Here is a 13,849-nt window from a genome sequence, read left to right as displayed (position 1 = left end):
AGAGCGGCGCAAATGAGCATAGGGTCACAAACAAGTAGAGCCAATGAAAATCAGGTGTGGGTAAACTACTAATGACACAGCGCAAAACAGTTTAAGACTTGCTTTTTTGGGGTTTTAAATAATGGCACAATACAGGTAAAGTGACTAGCTCAACCTTTAGTACTTTAAATCACCCTGGATGATTCATTTAATTCTCTCCTCCATAAAAGAAATTCAGATTTGGAGAAATAGCCAAAAACAGACACATCCAACAGAACTAACAAACAAGAAAAGCTCTGGAACAGGGATAAACATCATAATAAATCATCTGCATAAAGACATATCTTGTGTTGTGTGTTTGAGTCTTGTATTCCTTTAATGTTATTATTGTGTCGTATTGCTGCTGCAAGTGACTCTATAAAAATGGCAAATAAAGAAGGAGAGAGTGGGCATCCCTGTCTGGTCCCTCAGTGAAGTTAAAGTGACTAGCTCAACCTTTAGTACTGTAAATCACCCTGGATGATTCATTTAATTCTCTACTCCCATAAAGTTTGCATTGCATCTGAAAGATGACTCCAGCAAATGCATAAGCAATAAGGTCAGCCGCAAGAATAACTGTCCCACCTAATGTTTCACTGCGTGTCTTCAGTAAATCCTGACAGTAGCTGCTCTTTTGCCAACACAAAAAAAGTTCAAAAACAAATACACAGCAGAACTGTTTCCGTCTCTGAGCAACATGCAGCATTTTTGAATGAGAAAATTTTTGAGTCAATGCTTCAATTTGCCATTTATAAAGACAGTCAGTTGGTTGAATGATTGATTCAACAAGGGCAGGTTCACTCCGGTTTAGTTTCATTTTTAAAACAATCATTGCATTTTTTCCAACACTGCACGTTTGTATATTAAGAAAATTTATGGAAAATATTAATCCCATAATAATATTTATGAAGTTGATATTTTGATTCAAATTACATTTACATCATTAAAAAAAAATTATTTCTGGACCAGTAACTTTTTTTTTTAAACACATAACAATGTTTAATTTTGTTATGTGTGTGTATAACCCACATAACAAATATATAAATATAAGAAAAAATATAAAAATATATATTTTTTACAAAAAAATATAAGTATATATATTGAATCATTATTGCAGTGACCTATGTTTCTTGTATGTTGTATGCCAACAATTCTTTTTGATGCAGTGCGTAGATTTTTGTTTTTCAAACAACAATGTTGGAAGACGCACTCTGTACACGTTGTGCACGTTCTAGGATGACAATACCAAGATTCACCAGGCTCAATTTGTGAGAGATTGGCCACCACAGAGTCCTGACCTAAACCCTATTAAAAGTCTTTGGGATGTGCTGGAGTTGACTTTAAACTGCCTGTCCAAAAAAAGTTGCACTCTCTAATATTTTGTTAGACCGCCTATAGCTTTGATTATATTGTCCATTCGTTGTGGCATTCTTTCGACAACGTCATGCAACATCACAGCATTTATTTCCATCAAGAGTTGCATACATTTTTGGCCGAGTTCTTGTATTGATAATGGGAGAGTTGAGCCACTCTGTAAAGTCGACTCTAGCACATCCTATATGCTCTCAATAGGGCAAAGCTCTGGATTCTGTGATGGCCAGTTAATACTGTACAAAAAAGGATTCCTCATGCTCACTGAACACAAACACAAAACCATGTAAGAGAAGCGTAGTCAATATGATTTATCTTACCATGATTGCTAGACCGGGCTTGACGCAGTTTCCCTAAAAAAATAATAATAATTTCACATCCTGTTAACTGTTAAGTGACAGAGACTCATTTAGTGCTCTCTGTTTAGTGCTGTGGTTTGTGGCTTGTAAACCAATAATTAAATTGAACAGTTTTGTAAAAAAAAACAAAAAAAAACATGAAAACAACAATCATTTCTTCAAACATTGCATACTACTCTCTTTGACAAAATGAATATTACACTGAAGTGCATTTACCCAGCAGTGATTTAGACTGACGTCCATGCGCCCGTGGCTGAGAAGTTTTTGCGTCTACAGGCAGAGAAACCAAAAGTCAGAATAAATTCAGATCTGGAGAAACAGCCAAGAAGCCTATATTAAAGTCAGGGTAGTTGATTTGGTTCAAAAACATTTTTTGTTATGCTGGTTGAAAGTCTCTTCACATCCCGAAAGCAATCACTAAGTTAAGTGGTCTAAATTAATTTATATGTATTACTATCGTTTGTGGAAGGTGTAGGACCCTAAAATGTTCGTCCAATCAAAATGTTTGGTCCGAACATTACGATAGGCTGTCCTGCTTGCCTTTCAAAATATGTGTTTGCATACCTCTGTGCACCCTGTTCACCCAGACATGATACGTCATCAGTGCGTTCCAGCGTGAATGAAAGTCGCTATTACCGTAATATTATTTTTCTCAGCGGTGAATGAGACATGAGGTAATCTGACAGGGTTGCAATTAAAACGCCACCAACACCATCTCTCATTGTGTCTCTGGTTAGCCTCATCTCTACCAGAGCACGCTTATGTGTTTTGGAGGAGGCGTGGCTTTGCAGAGTGATTACGCAGGGAGGGTGGGGATCTTGCTTTCAAAGCTAACTTGCTATCACTAGCCTTTCTGAAATTGCCTGCCCTACCTTTAATTATCTTAAAAAACAAACACATTTCACATCAAAATGAGCTGCAGTGCACACACCGAATGAAAACTGTGATATGACAAGGAACCGTATGTTGAAATTATCATTTCAACATTTTCTGAAGAAAATGTGATTGGTGCTTTCCAGGCAAAAGCCAATGCCACATACTGGCATCCAATGACTTTCTGTATATAGCACATATCTATAAAATGTGATAATCTAATTTGATTTCACATCCTAATAAGATGAACACATCAAATGTGCAGTAGTAAATAGTCAAGTCACTTATACACACACAACCAGAGCACTTACCATATGTTGAAAAACATGGTTGAACACTCATTAAACTTGATATGCGCATCAAGTTCATCTGTGATTGTAAATTACACTGTTGTGACCCTAAAAAGCATTTATATTTTGATTAATTGAACACAGCAAATATAAAATATATGTGACACGAACATCATTTTGTAATATTATAATAAAAAAGGACACAGATATCCTCACAAGTTCACAATCCTTGCACTAACCGCGTGTCCGTACTCTTCTCTGCAGCAGGGGTCCTTTCACAGTCTGTCTGCTGTCTTTATTCACAGCAATGAAGGCTGTATGAACACTGCTCACTCCTGCCTGAACACTGAGCTCCACCATCCTGCTCCTGATGCCCTCAACATCTGCAGCACCTGACCTCTCCTTCTGCTCCAGAGAACGGATCAGGGTCACACAGTACCGTAGCCTGAGTGTGATCAGAGTGGAGGAACACTAGAGGATCCAGAGTGCAGTTGGACTCTAGTTTGGAGATGGGCTTTGGAGAGCTCACATGAACACTGAGAGTCAGCGTGTAGGGAACAGCTCCTGATGAAATCTCTGAGACTATACCAGCAGCTGAACCTGACACACACACACACACACACACACACACACACACACACACACACACACAGAGTGTGTTAGAATCAGCTTCTCTCCTCTAATAAAGTGTGTGTCAGCAGCTGCTGCAGTACCTGCTGGTGTGTATCGGGGGTTGAGTACAGCCGGCAGACAGAAGCGCAGCGAGTGGTCGGCCTGCACAGCGAGCTCGGTGACGTAGATGATGGTGACGGCAGCGTTCTGACCCGCCGACAGACACCCGACACTCAGTCTGAACACATCAGGACTCTCTGCGCTCTCTTCCAACAGAAACGCCTGCTGACCCGAACTCACAGCATCATCATACCGATCCCTCGCCTGCAGGATATAGTTTTGTTAAATGGTGATGTGTAATATGAATATGCAAATAAATGTCCTGCGGGTTTGTATTTGGACTCACGGTTTCTCTGTCCTGCACCTCTGCCACAATCTCCTGCTCTCCGATCTTGGCACTGAAGTGGCAGACAGCAGCATCAGCAGGCAGAGGGAAGACGAACAAGGCCTCCAGGGGGCGCTCTTCCTCATTCACATACTGCAGAGTGGAGGAGACTGTGGCTACATGATCCTGAACCAGAACCTCCACCGAGATGCTCTTCAGAGGCACTGAGGCACACAAACCAACACAAAAACATCACTAATACAGAAGAAAACATCACAAATATATCTCATACAGCTTTGATTAAGTTTTTATTAGACTCTCTACATTGTCATAAGAACATAAACATATAGATATATAATTAACATTTTGTGAACAAAGGAGAACAGAACATGTGACAACTTGCTTCATATGACATTCATGAAAAATACACTTCTAAATAGGATGAACATCCTTTCGGTTAAAATCCACCTTAATTACAGTAATACCGAGATAAAGACCTCGCGACTAACTTGTCTGTGTGTTAACACCCTGGCTCTTACACATATGAAAAAAATAAGAAATATTTAGGAAACAATAAAAGTAAACAAGTGAACTCATAACTTACCAGACACATTTTTCTCGGAGAGAAGACCCCAGTTCATCATTCTCTCGCTCCGTTTGAGGAAATGACTAGAAGACCTTCAAAAGTGAAAATCAGAGAAACAACTGCCTTTGAATCTGTCTCAAATCTTCAAAGAAAGCCTAATTTAATGATCAAATCAATGTTTGAGAGTTTCTAACGTTTGAGGAAGAGAGACGATTTCTGTCGTTGAAACTCCGCTGCAGCATCAGAGACCGTTCACTCTGCGTTGTGTTCTGAACTTAGACACAAGACCGCAGTTCTCCATTCTCAGGCTCCGTTAAACGAAACTACTATAGATGACCTAATTCAAAGTGACCGCAAACAGGTGTATGGGGAAGTGGAAGATGATTTTATGAAGCCGTTGCAGGTAGTATCAGTCGGAGACCGTTAAGTTGTTGTGTGCTGATGTGTCACGCTGTTTAAATTGAGGCGCAGGTTTGGTTAATGAATATTAAGCAATGCATAAGCCAGTACTGTAGTACCGCTCAGGTTTTTGAGCAAATTTCTAAGCAGCTTCCAAATATACCCTTACCAAAAAAGTAGTATACTTCAAGTTTATTTTAGTAAGTATACTTAAGTCAAGTTCAAGTATATTTTTTAGTATACTTTATGTAGTAAGTATACAAATATCAGTGTACTAGTAGTATACTTGTAAGTGTACTATTTCAATACTCCTTGGGACTAAATTGGCCCACTTTCTAGTACATAAAAGTATACTTAAGTATACTTTAAGTATAACAGTAGTAAACGTTGAGTACACAACTAGTTTACATCAAAAATTTTAGCTTGTACTGCAACTACACTAAAAGTGAACTTATAGGTATACTGATAGTTTACTTCATATGGTTCATATAAATATATGACTTTTTGAAACAGTTGACTGTTTACTTTGTTGTTCCACAACTGTATGACTTTCTTCTTTTTAGATATTTAACAGAATGTGAAAACATGTAGCATGTCAAGTTTAAAAAAAGCATCACAAAATTATCACAAACATAGTCCATACAAGCCACATGACATTAGACGAGAATATCATTCAGTATCAATATGTCAGTAAGCAATATGTCTTTACCACTGTTATTTTAGTATGACTAATAAACTACTGTTTTGTTAATATTTTGAATTACATTTTATTTTTATAGCCTACTTTCAGTTAACTATATGGAAGCCCATTTCTGCCACTGAATAAAAATAAAAAAAGGTCATTGCGACTTTTTATCTCACAATTCTGACTTTTCCTTGCAATTGCATGGAAACATCAGTTGTGAGTTATAAAATCATACTTGTGAGATATAAACTTGCAATTGCAAGAGAAAAAAATCTGAATTGCGAGTGTTTATCTCACAATTCTGACATTTTCTCACAATTTTATTTTCTCACAGTATATATCCCGCAAATCCGACTTTATAACTTTATAATTATACATTTTAAATAAATCAGTTAGACACACCTCTGAATAAAACCGTTGTTATTACTGCTTTTGCTGTACTTTGGATCAAATAAATGCAGGCTTGGTGAGCAGAAGAGACTTCTTTATAAAACATTAAAAATCTTACTGTTCAAAAACTGTTGACTGGTAGGTTATATAGATTACAGAAATGTTATGTTGTAATGTTATATATATATATATATATATATAAAACATTTCTGTCCCCCTCACTTCTGAAATGATGGCTACGCCCCTGCTAACAGCAAACTCTATTGCAGTTCTACAGTGCCGATTCCAACATTTTAAGGTACTTCATCATATTTAGGTGCACAGGGTGTGTCTGCAGATGATGTGATGATGGAGCAGGTGGTCAAGGGCACGGTAAACATCGCCGCAGCGGTGCAGGGAACGTTGCTGGCATTGACAGGGACGTTACTGCTGATTCTGCTGCACAGAATATTTACAGCCAAGAATTGGAGGAACCAATCAGCTGTCCCAGGTGAGTTAAAACCAATCAGATTTACTGGGAACAACCTACCGACTGGTCATGCTGGTTGTGATGCCATGTTTTTCAGGTCCGGGTTGGTGGTTGGGTCTCGGCCCGATTATGAGCTACAGCAGGTTCCTGTGGATGGGGATCGGCTCCGCATGCAACTACTACAACGAAAAATATGGCAGCATTGCTCGGGTCTGGATCAACGGAGAAGATACCTTTATACTTAGCAAGTAAATTCTCAAAAACATAAACGTCATTCACTCAGCTAAAAGGGAACATTCTCAGAATGTTCTGGCAAGGTTCTCACAATGTTATGAACAAATGTTCTTCCAGTAATAATTGTTCAAAGTGATCTGGTTTTGAATGATATTCTCAAAATGTTAGCACAAAAATATTATTTCTACATTGTTCATGGAACTTTTTTCTAAAATGTTTTAATGTGTTTGTCTAACTGTTCTACTGAAGAAACAAAGTCACCTACATCTTGGATGCCCTGGAGGTAAGCAGATAAACATCAAATTTTCATTTTTGGGTGAACTATCCCTTTAAATGTTACCACTTGTTCCAAAATAATCACAACTGAATTCAAAATACAAAAGTATTCATTAAAATTCAAATTAACGTTAAAAAACAGCCACTTGAACTAAATTGTTTCAAAAGTAATTGATTTACAAATGTATACATTTTAAAACTTTAAAACAACTAGTCAACAATGGAGGTTCTCTGCAAATGATTTTTTCGCTCTTACGGAAAAATCCCAATTACGTTGATTTCTACTGGATTTCTTCCGGGAAAAATTGTTGAACAACCGTCAATGTCACCGCAGCTTTACTGATAATGAAATTTGTTGTTGATTATCCTCATTATTGATTATCATCAATTTTACTGAATAGCTGTTGCAGATCAAGTAATTTCATGGTTCAAAAAGGTGCTCAAGAGCGCCCCCTATAAGGCCAAAACATGATTTTTATTAGCACAGTCTGCTACTCAAGTCCATACAACCTAATTATGTCACTAAGTGTTGCCTCAAATGAGGAATGCAACACCTGAGGCACCATTTTTAGTGTGAAAAATGTAAAACTGTTTCAGGTCCTCTGCCGTGTATCATGTTCTGAAGAGCAATAATTACACTGGGAGGTTTGCCAGTAAAAAAGGTCTGCAGTGCATTGGTATGTTTGAACAAGGCATTATCTTCAACAGCAACATCGCATTGTGGAAGAAAGTGAGAACGTATTTCACCAAAGGTGGGTGTTATTCACTGAAACTGGTCTCAGAACAGTTCATACACACATTCATCAGAATCTATTGTTTATGTGTGTGTGTACTCTAGCTCTTACAGGTCCGGGTCTCCAGAAATCAGTAGATGTGTGTGTCAGCGCGACCAACAAACAGCTTAACGTCCTGCAGGAGTTCACAGACCACTCGGGACATGTGGATGTACTCAATCTTCTGCGCTGTATCGTTGTCGATGTTTCCAATAGACTCTTCCTAAGAATCCCTCTCAATGGTCAGACTGAAATACAAGCACTCTTAAAAATATATGGTTCTTTTGATCTGATTATTTCGATTATATATATTAACAAAGGAAAAGGCTGTAAAACTCTCATTTTTAGTACTTCTGATGGGTGTTGGGGAAAGTTACTTTTAAAAGTAATACATTACAATATTGTGTCACTCCATAAAAAGTAAATAATTGTGTCACTTAGTTACTTTTTATGGAATTACATGCATTTATGGCATTACTTTCTGTCACCTGGGCTGGACTTGCTTGTTTGTTTTTTTAGTAAAGAATAACCCAAAAGGTATATTTTTGGCAACTTTAAAGGCCTTTTCACACCTAAAGTGAAATGAATAACCCTCAGGCTGAAGGATGTGTCAATGAGTAAATGGGAAAACTTATTTGAAAAAGTAACTCAGATATTTTACTAGTTACTTGAAAAAAGTAATCTGATTACGTAACGCATGGTACTTGTAATGTGTCCCCCCAACACTGCTTCCGATAAAATATAAATGACCTTGAAAGGCAGTTGTAAATTAGAATTTTTCACAGTAAGCATCATCTTTCGTTATGCTTGTTCAATACAGAGAAAGACTTGCTGATAAAGATCCACCGGTATTTCAGTACCTGGCAGGCGGTTCTCATACAGCCAGACGTTTTCTTCAGACTAAACTTTGTGTACAAAAAATACCACCTGGCAGCGTGAGTCCACCTCAGACTTTATCATTTGTATGTACTGTATGGTGTCAAGGTTTTTTGTACTAATAACAAAATGACTCTCTTTGACGTGTAGAAGTAAAAGCCATTTTTGCCACTGTACCTTTAAGGATTATGCAAATTACCTCTAATTTGATTGGTGAAGTCTAATTTAGTGGCATAAATTCAGAAATCACTAAAAGCTCTATAAACACCGTTAAAGAAGTGTTTTCTTGCAGAAAAGAGCTGCAGGATGAAATGGGAAAGCTTGTGGAGCAAAAGCGACAGGCCATCAATAGCATGGAGAAGCTGGATGAGACGGACTTCGCAACAGAGCTGATATTTGCTCAGGTGTGTTGAACACTTACTCTATTTATGTGCCATCTCCTGTATTAAAGCAACACAACATGTTAACTTACTGCACGTGTCTGTAGAACCACAATGAGCTGTCTGCGGACGACGTGAGGCAATGTGTGCTGGAGATGGTGATCGCCGCTCCAGACACCCTTTCCATCAGTCTGTTCTTCATGCTTCTCCTGCTGAAGCAGAACTCCGTCGTGGAGGAGCAGATCATACAGGAGATACAATCTCAGATAGGTATGGTTAAACATTTACAAGACAACTTTTAACATCTGAAACTATATAGTTAATCTTTAAGGTGGTCAACATGGTGATAGGAGCATGGTAGCTAGTTTGTAAAGGTGGCTTACCAGCTCTAATCAGCCATGACCAAGATGGTCTACCAGGTCAGTCTTGGCCCCAACAACTAGTAGTTCAATCTAGACCAAGTGATTGGCCTAGATTGACCAAAAAGGTAATGGGAAATTGAGTTAAACCAGTTTCTGATGATTTCTAGCCAGTCCTTCTTGGACATTGGCTGGTCCACTGTCCAAGAAGGACTGGCTAGAAACCATCAGAAACTGGTTTAACTCAATTTCCCATTACCTTTTTCATGCAAAAAGATGTCTTTCTTGTCCTCTCAGGCGAGCGGGATGTAGAGTCGGCTGACCTGCAGAACCTGAACGTTCTAGAGCGCTTTATCAAAGAGTCTTTGAGGTTCCATCCGGTGGTAGACTTCATCATGAGACGGGCTCTGGAGGACGACTACATCGATGGCTACCGAGTGGCGAAGGGGACGAACTTCATCCTGAACATCGGACGCATGCACAAGTCTGAGTTCTTCCAAAAACCCAACGAATTCAACTTGGAGAACTTTGAGAACACCGTAAGTACTGGGACAATCAGACACGTTAGATCAAATAAAACCATACAAACCTGGATTTAAAGAGTTGTTCTGACTCATAAATTGGTACATTTGTAGATTTTTTACCAGTTGTTCATATTCTTTTACAAATTTCCAAATATTTTATACATATTCCCAATAACTGAATAATCACCATTGACCTGTTAAACTAGAAAATTAGCATTTTCTGGATAAAAAGAGGAAATGCGAGTGAATTCTCACACTTTCAAAAAAGTACTGTGGTATTACAGTGTTTCTGAACATGGTACTGGGACTTCTAATACCGTATTATTTTTTAAAAACCCAATTAATTCAAACTTTGTGATCACTGTATGTACTGGAACAATCAGACATATAAGATCAAAAAGCCATACAAACCTGTATGACTCATAAATTGGTATTTCTGTAGATTTTATATCAATTATTCATAGTCTTTTACAAATTTACAAATATACATCTACCCAAAAACTGAATAATCAATATTGACCTGTTACACTAGAGAATTAGCATTTCTAAATGGAAATAGGAAAAGATACTGTGGTATTACTATGTTTTTGGACACGGTCTGGTAATACCATGTTTTTGTGTATATACCATTTCAATATCACGTTCTTTTGAACATACCATAGTGATAATATGGTATACCTTACACCTTGTGATGTCATTAGACTTCATATGAATATGGTATCATATAGTATCATTATGATGTGTACCATGTAAATACCATAACATTCTTTGAAATAACCACTATGGTAGTGCATTACCATCCGCTATCATCATTTTACCACTGTAATAGCGTAATGGTGCCCGCTTCCCTCTCAGGTTCCCAGTCGTTACTTCCAGCCGTTTGGCTGCGGCCCGCGGGCCTGCGTCGGGAAGCACATCGCCATGGTGATGACGAAGGCCATCCTGGTGACCCTGTTGTCGAGGTTCACGGTTTGTCCTCGTCACGGTTGCACCGTCAGCACCATCAAGCAGACCAACAACCTCTCCATGCAGCCCATAGAAGAGGATCCCGACTGCCTGGCCATGCGCTTCATTCCACGAGCTCAGAATATCTGCGGAGACCCACACCTGAGCGCCTAAGAAAAAACACAGGAATAGAAACCTTTAAAGGTGCGCTGAGTAATTTCCTTTCACCTAAAAATTTTCAGTGGGCTCTCTATGTCTTTTTGTTTTTTTTGATTTACTATACACAAACAGTTGAACTTACCTCAGACTCGATGTATACCAGTCAGCCTGCGATATAGACATCCTTGACCAAAACATAGACATATCATGACTTGGTGAAATTTTAAAGGGATAGTTCATCCAAAAATGTTCAATTCTGTCATTAATTACTCACCCTCATGTCGTTCCAAACCCGTAAGACCTTTGTTCATTTTCAGAACACAAATTAAGATATTTTTGATGAAATCCAAGCTTTCTGACCCTGCATAGACAGCAATGCAACTGACACTTTCAAGGAACAGAAACGTAGTAAGGACTTTGTTAAAATAGTCGTTAGTATTGTTTTCTTTGCGCACAAAATTCTCGTAGCTTCATAAAGTTATGGTTGAACCACTGTTGTCACATGGACTATTTTAACGATGTCCTTACAGCGTTTCTGTGCGTTGATCGTGTTAGCAAAAAATATCTTAATTTGTGTTCCGAAGATGAACGAAGGTCTCACAGGTTTGGAACGACATGAGGGTGAGTAATTAATGACCGAATTTTCATTTTGGGGTGAACTATCCCTTTAGTGTTCTAGCTCACTAAGTTTGTAGTTTATGCTGACATAAGGGCAATGACAACAAAAACCATCGGTTTTGTCACATGTACTAATCTAATCTACAATACTACTAAAGTGATTATTTGCTGTAGTGCTGCAAACTAACCAACTACAAAGTTAACAGGAAATGGCATTCACAAGCCATTTTACTTCCATAATGTGACGTGTTTAAACTACATGATTAATGAGAAAAGAACTTTATTTACTGGAATTGACTGTATTGTGAAAAGTGAATGATAGGTACCAGAATGGAGATGAATGGAGGGAGGCGCTGAAAAATAAGTGATGTCAATCAAAAAAGGATGAATGATGCTTAAGAAGTGAAGCAAGATTTTATGAAAGATTATGAAGACAAACATTTTCTTTGGAATGATGTGCACTTGTAAAAAAGTAAATGGGGTCTGTTTTCGTTTCGTGTTTTATAAGAATAATCTACAGTAGTCTACTGTTTGAGGTTGACCTGTATTACGTAACTGAGAAAACTAAGAAAATATTTAATAGAATAAATACTAGACACTTGAAATATTTCTAATATTATGAAAATAAGAGAAATATTTGATAGCCGTATACGCACTGCTTTTGCGGAATATGCAAAACTACTCTGGTTTTTGCTCTAATAAAGTGTACCGATAACTACCGGTAACTACAGTGAATAAAATGACATTTTGAAAACAATGCCATATTTATTTTTTTCTCTGCAAATAAACACGAATATACCTACCAGGACAGAACAAACCACAAATGTTTAAAATCAATAAATACTTTTTACTGTATGTAAGTGTGACACAATGCAGCTCAGTAACTGTGTACAAAAAATATATATCATTAAAATTATTAGTCAGGGCATAAGACAAGCAGTACACAGGTACTGCTTTCAAACGGTCATTGCATGAAATAATTTTGTCAAGGAGCTTCCCTGGAAGTTTCAGCGGGGAGTTTGCAGGTCTTCAGTGGTGTGCGAGCGCTCTCTGGCAGTGGTACAGGATGCAGTCTGGGAGAGCAGGATGAGGAGAGCGCAGCCACATGGCCAGAGCAGTGCCGTTCACTCTGCAGTGCAGGAGACAGGGGGCGCCGCTGAGCAGCCGACATGCTACAATTCCCTCTGAGCCTGAAACATCAACACATGACTGATGGGCTGCTTCCCTAAATAGTGTGTAAATTATAGTCAGTAATGGTGCATGCTTGAAACGGAATGTAAAATGACTGCAAATCACGTGAAAGTAAGTGAACTGCAATATGTTTTACCGATGATGTCCACTACATGTAGCTGTAGGGCGTCTTTGAGAGAGTTCAGGGTGGTTCTGAGCGGGTCGCCGGCATCTGTGAGCAGTTTCAGATTCTGTTTGACGTCATGAGACAGAGACAGCCAGAGTTTCCCATATTCCTCCGTGGTTACAACCAAAGGCCTGTGTGTGACAGAGAGAAATGAGTTCATAAGTCTCAAAGTCAAAAAGCTCGTAACAAAGTAAAATGCTTTGAAGTCATTTGTTGGTATTTGTGTTTCACTTTCATTTTATATTCAGTGGGGGGGACAAAAAAAATTATTAGAAATTGCAACCTGAAATTGGTTGATTGAAATTGGTGAAAATGTGCACATCTTTAACCTCACTGGATTACATAATAATTCATATTAATTGATACAATGAACTTGGTGTACATGCATGTTTTTACATTGTACTTATATTTAAAAAAAAACATGCATGTAATTACATCTGTAATTACATTTATAATTCACTGTTGACCCATTCCTTAGGCTGATGAAACATGGGGCAACTTTTTGAGCAATGTTGCCATCAACAGGCAACCAGGTGAGACACAGGGCCCATGGCCGATCTAAAGTATCCAGATGGAAATTTGTAACCCATTCTCAATGGGAAAGTGCCCAAACAACATTGCTCAAAAAAGTTGCCCGGCAAAACTGCTCAAAAATTTGACCCATGTCTCATCAGCTTTACACCTTAACCTACCCTTAAACCTACCCATACCATCAAACCTGTCCCTAAACTTACCCGTTTCCCACCTCAAGAGCAGCAGAAGTGTTTTGCAATGCAATGTGAACACTAAGTAAATTGTAATTATTTTTTGAAGTACATAGCAATTAAGGCAACCTAATATAAAGTGGGACCACACCACAACCATAACAATAACGGCACTAAAACACACACACATATACATATATATATATA

At 38.2% G+C, this 13,849-nt stretch overlaps 3 protein-coding genes across 3 annotated transcripts in view; 1 reads left to right on the top strand and 2 right to left on the bottom strand.

Moving 5' to 3' along the window:
• Positions 1 to 3,332: 3,332 nt before the first annotated feature.
• On the bottom strand, positions 3,333 to 4,780 carry LOC107748319 (von Willebrand factor A domain-containing protein 5A-like; the record flags this gene model as incomplete). Its single annotated transcript, XM_016563063.1, has 4 exons — positions 4,513 to 4,780; positions 3,930 to 4,132; positions 3,625 to 3,847; positions 3,333 to 3,511 (listed from the first exon to the last, which is right to left on the bottom strand). Coding segments are annotated over exons 1-4 (645 nt in total), but the record flags the coding sequence as incomplete, so codon positions are not given.
• Positions 4,781 to 6,288: 1,508 nt separating this feature from the next.
• On the top strand, positions 6,289 to 11,225 carry cyp19a1b (cytochrome P450, family 19, subfamily A, polypeptide 1b). Its single transcript, XM_016563060.1, has 9 exons — positions 6,289 to 6,458; positions 6,535 to 6,685; positions 7,545 to 7,699; positions 7,786 to 7,962; positions 8,541 to 8,655; positions 8,889 to 9,000; positions 9,084 to 9,246; positions 9,633 to 9,874; positions 10,715 to 11,225. Exons 1-9 carry the CDS (start codon positions 6,314 to 6,316, stop codon positions 10,976 to 10,978), a joined length of 1,524 nt encoding a protein of 507 aa, XP_016418546.1. The 5' UTR covers positions 6,289 to 6,313; the 3' UTR covers positions 10,979 to 11,225.
• A 1,212-nt stretch (positions 11,226 to 12,437) lies between these two features.
• The window catches only part of LOC107748318 (AP-4 complex subunit epsilon-1-like), a 20,184-nt gene continuing 18,772 nt past the window's right edge, over positions 12,438 to 13,849 (bottom strand). The window contains exons 20-21 of the mRNA XM_016563062.1: positions 12,909 to 13,069; positions 12,438 to 12,771 (exon numbers count right to left, since the gene is read on the bottom strand). Of these exons, the coding sequence (XP_016418548.1) occupies positions 12,611 to 12,771; positions 12,909 to 13,069 (322 nt within the window). The 3' untranslated portion in view covers positions 12,438 to 12,610. The remainder of the gene's footprint in view (positions 12,772 to 12,908; positions 13,070 to 13,849) is intronic.

The sequence above is a fragment of the Sinocyclocheilus rhinocerous genome, unplaced genomic scaffold (assembly GCF_001515625.1).
Source record: "Sinocyclocheilus rhinocerous isolate Xijiao unplaced genomic scaffold, SAMN03320098_v1.1 scaffold7614, whole genome shotgun sequence".
Lineage (NCBI taxonomy): Eukaryota > Metazoa > Chordata > Actinopteri > Cypriniformes > Cyprinidae > Sinocyclocheilus > Sinocyclocheilus rhinocerous.
Note: the sequence above shows the minus strand (reverse complement) of the source record. Positions and strands in the feature narration are given on the sequence as shown.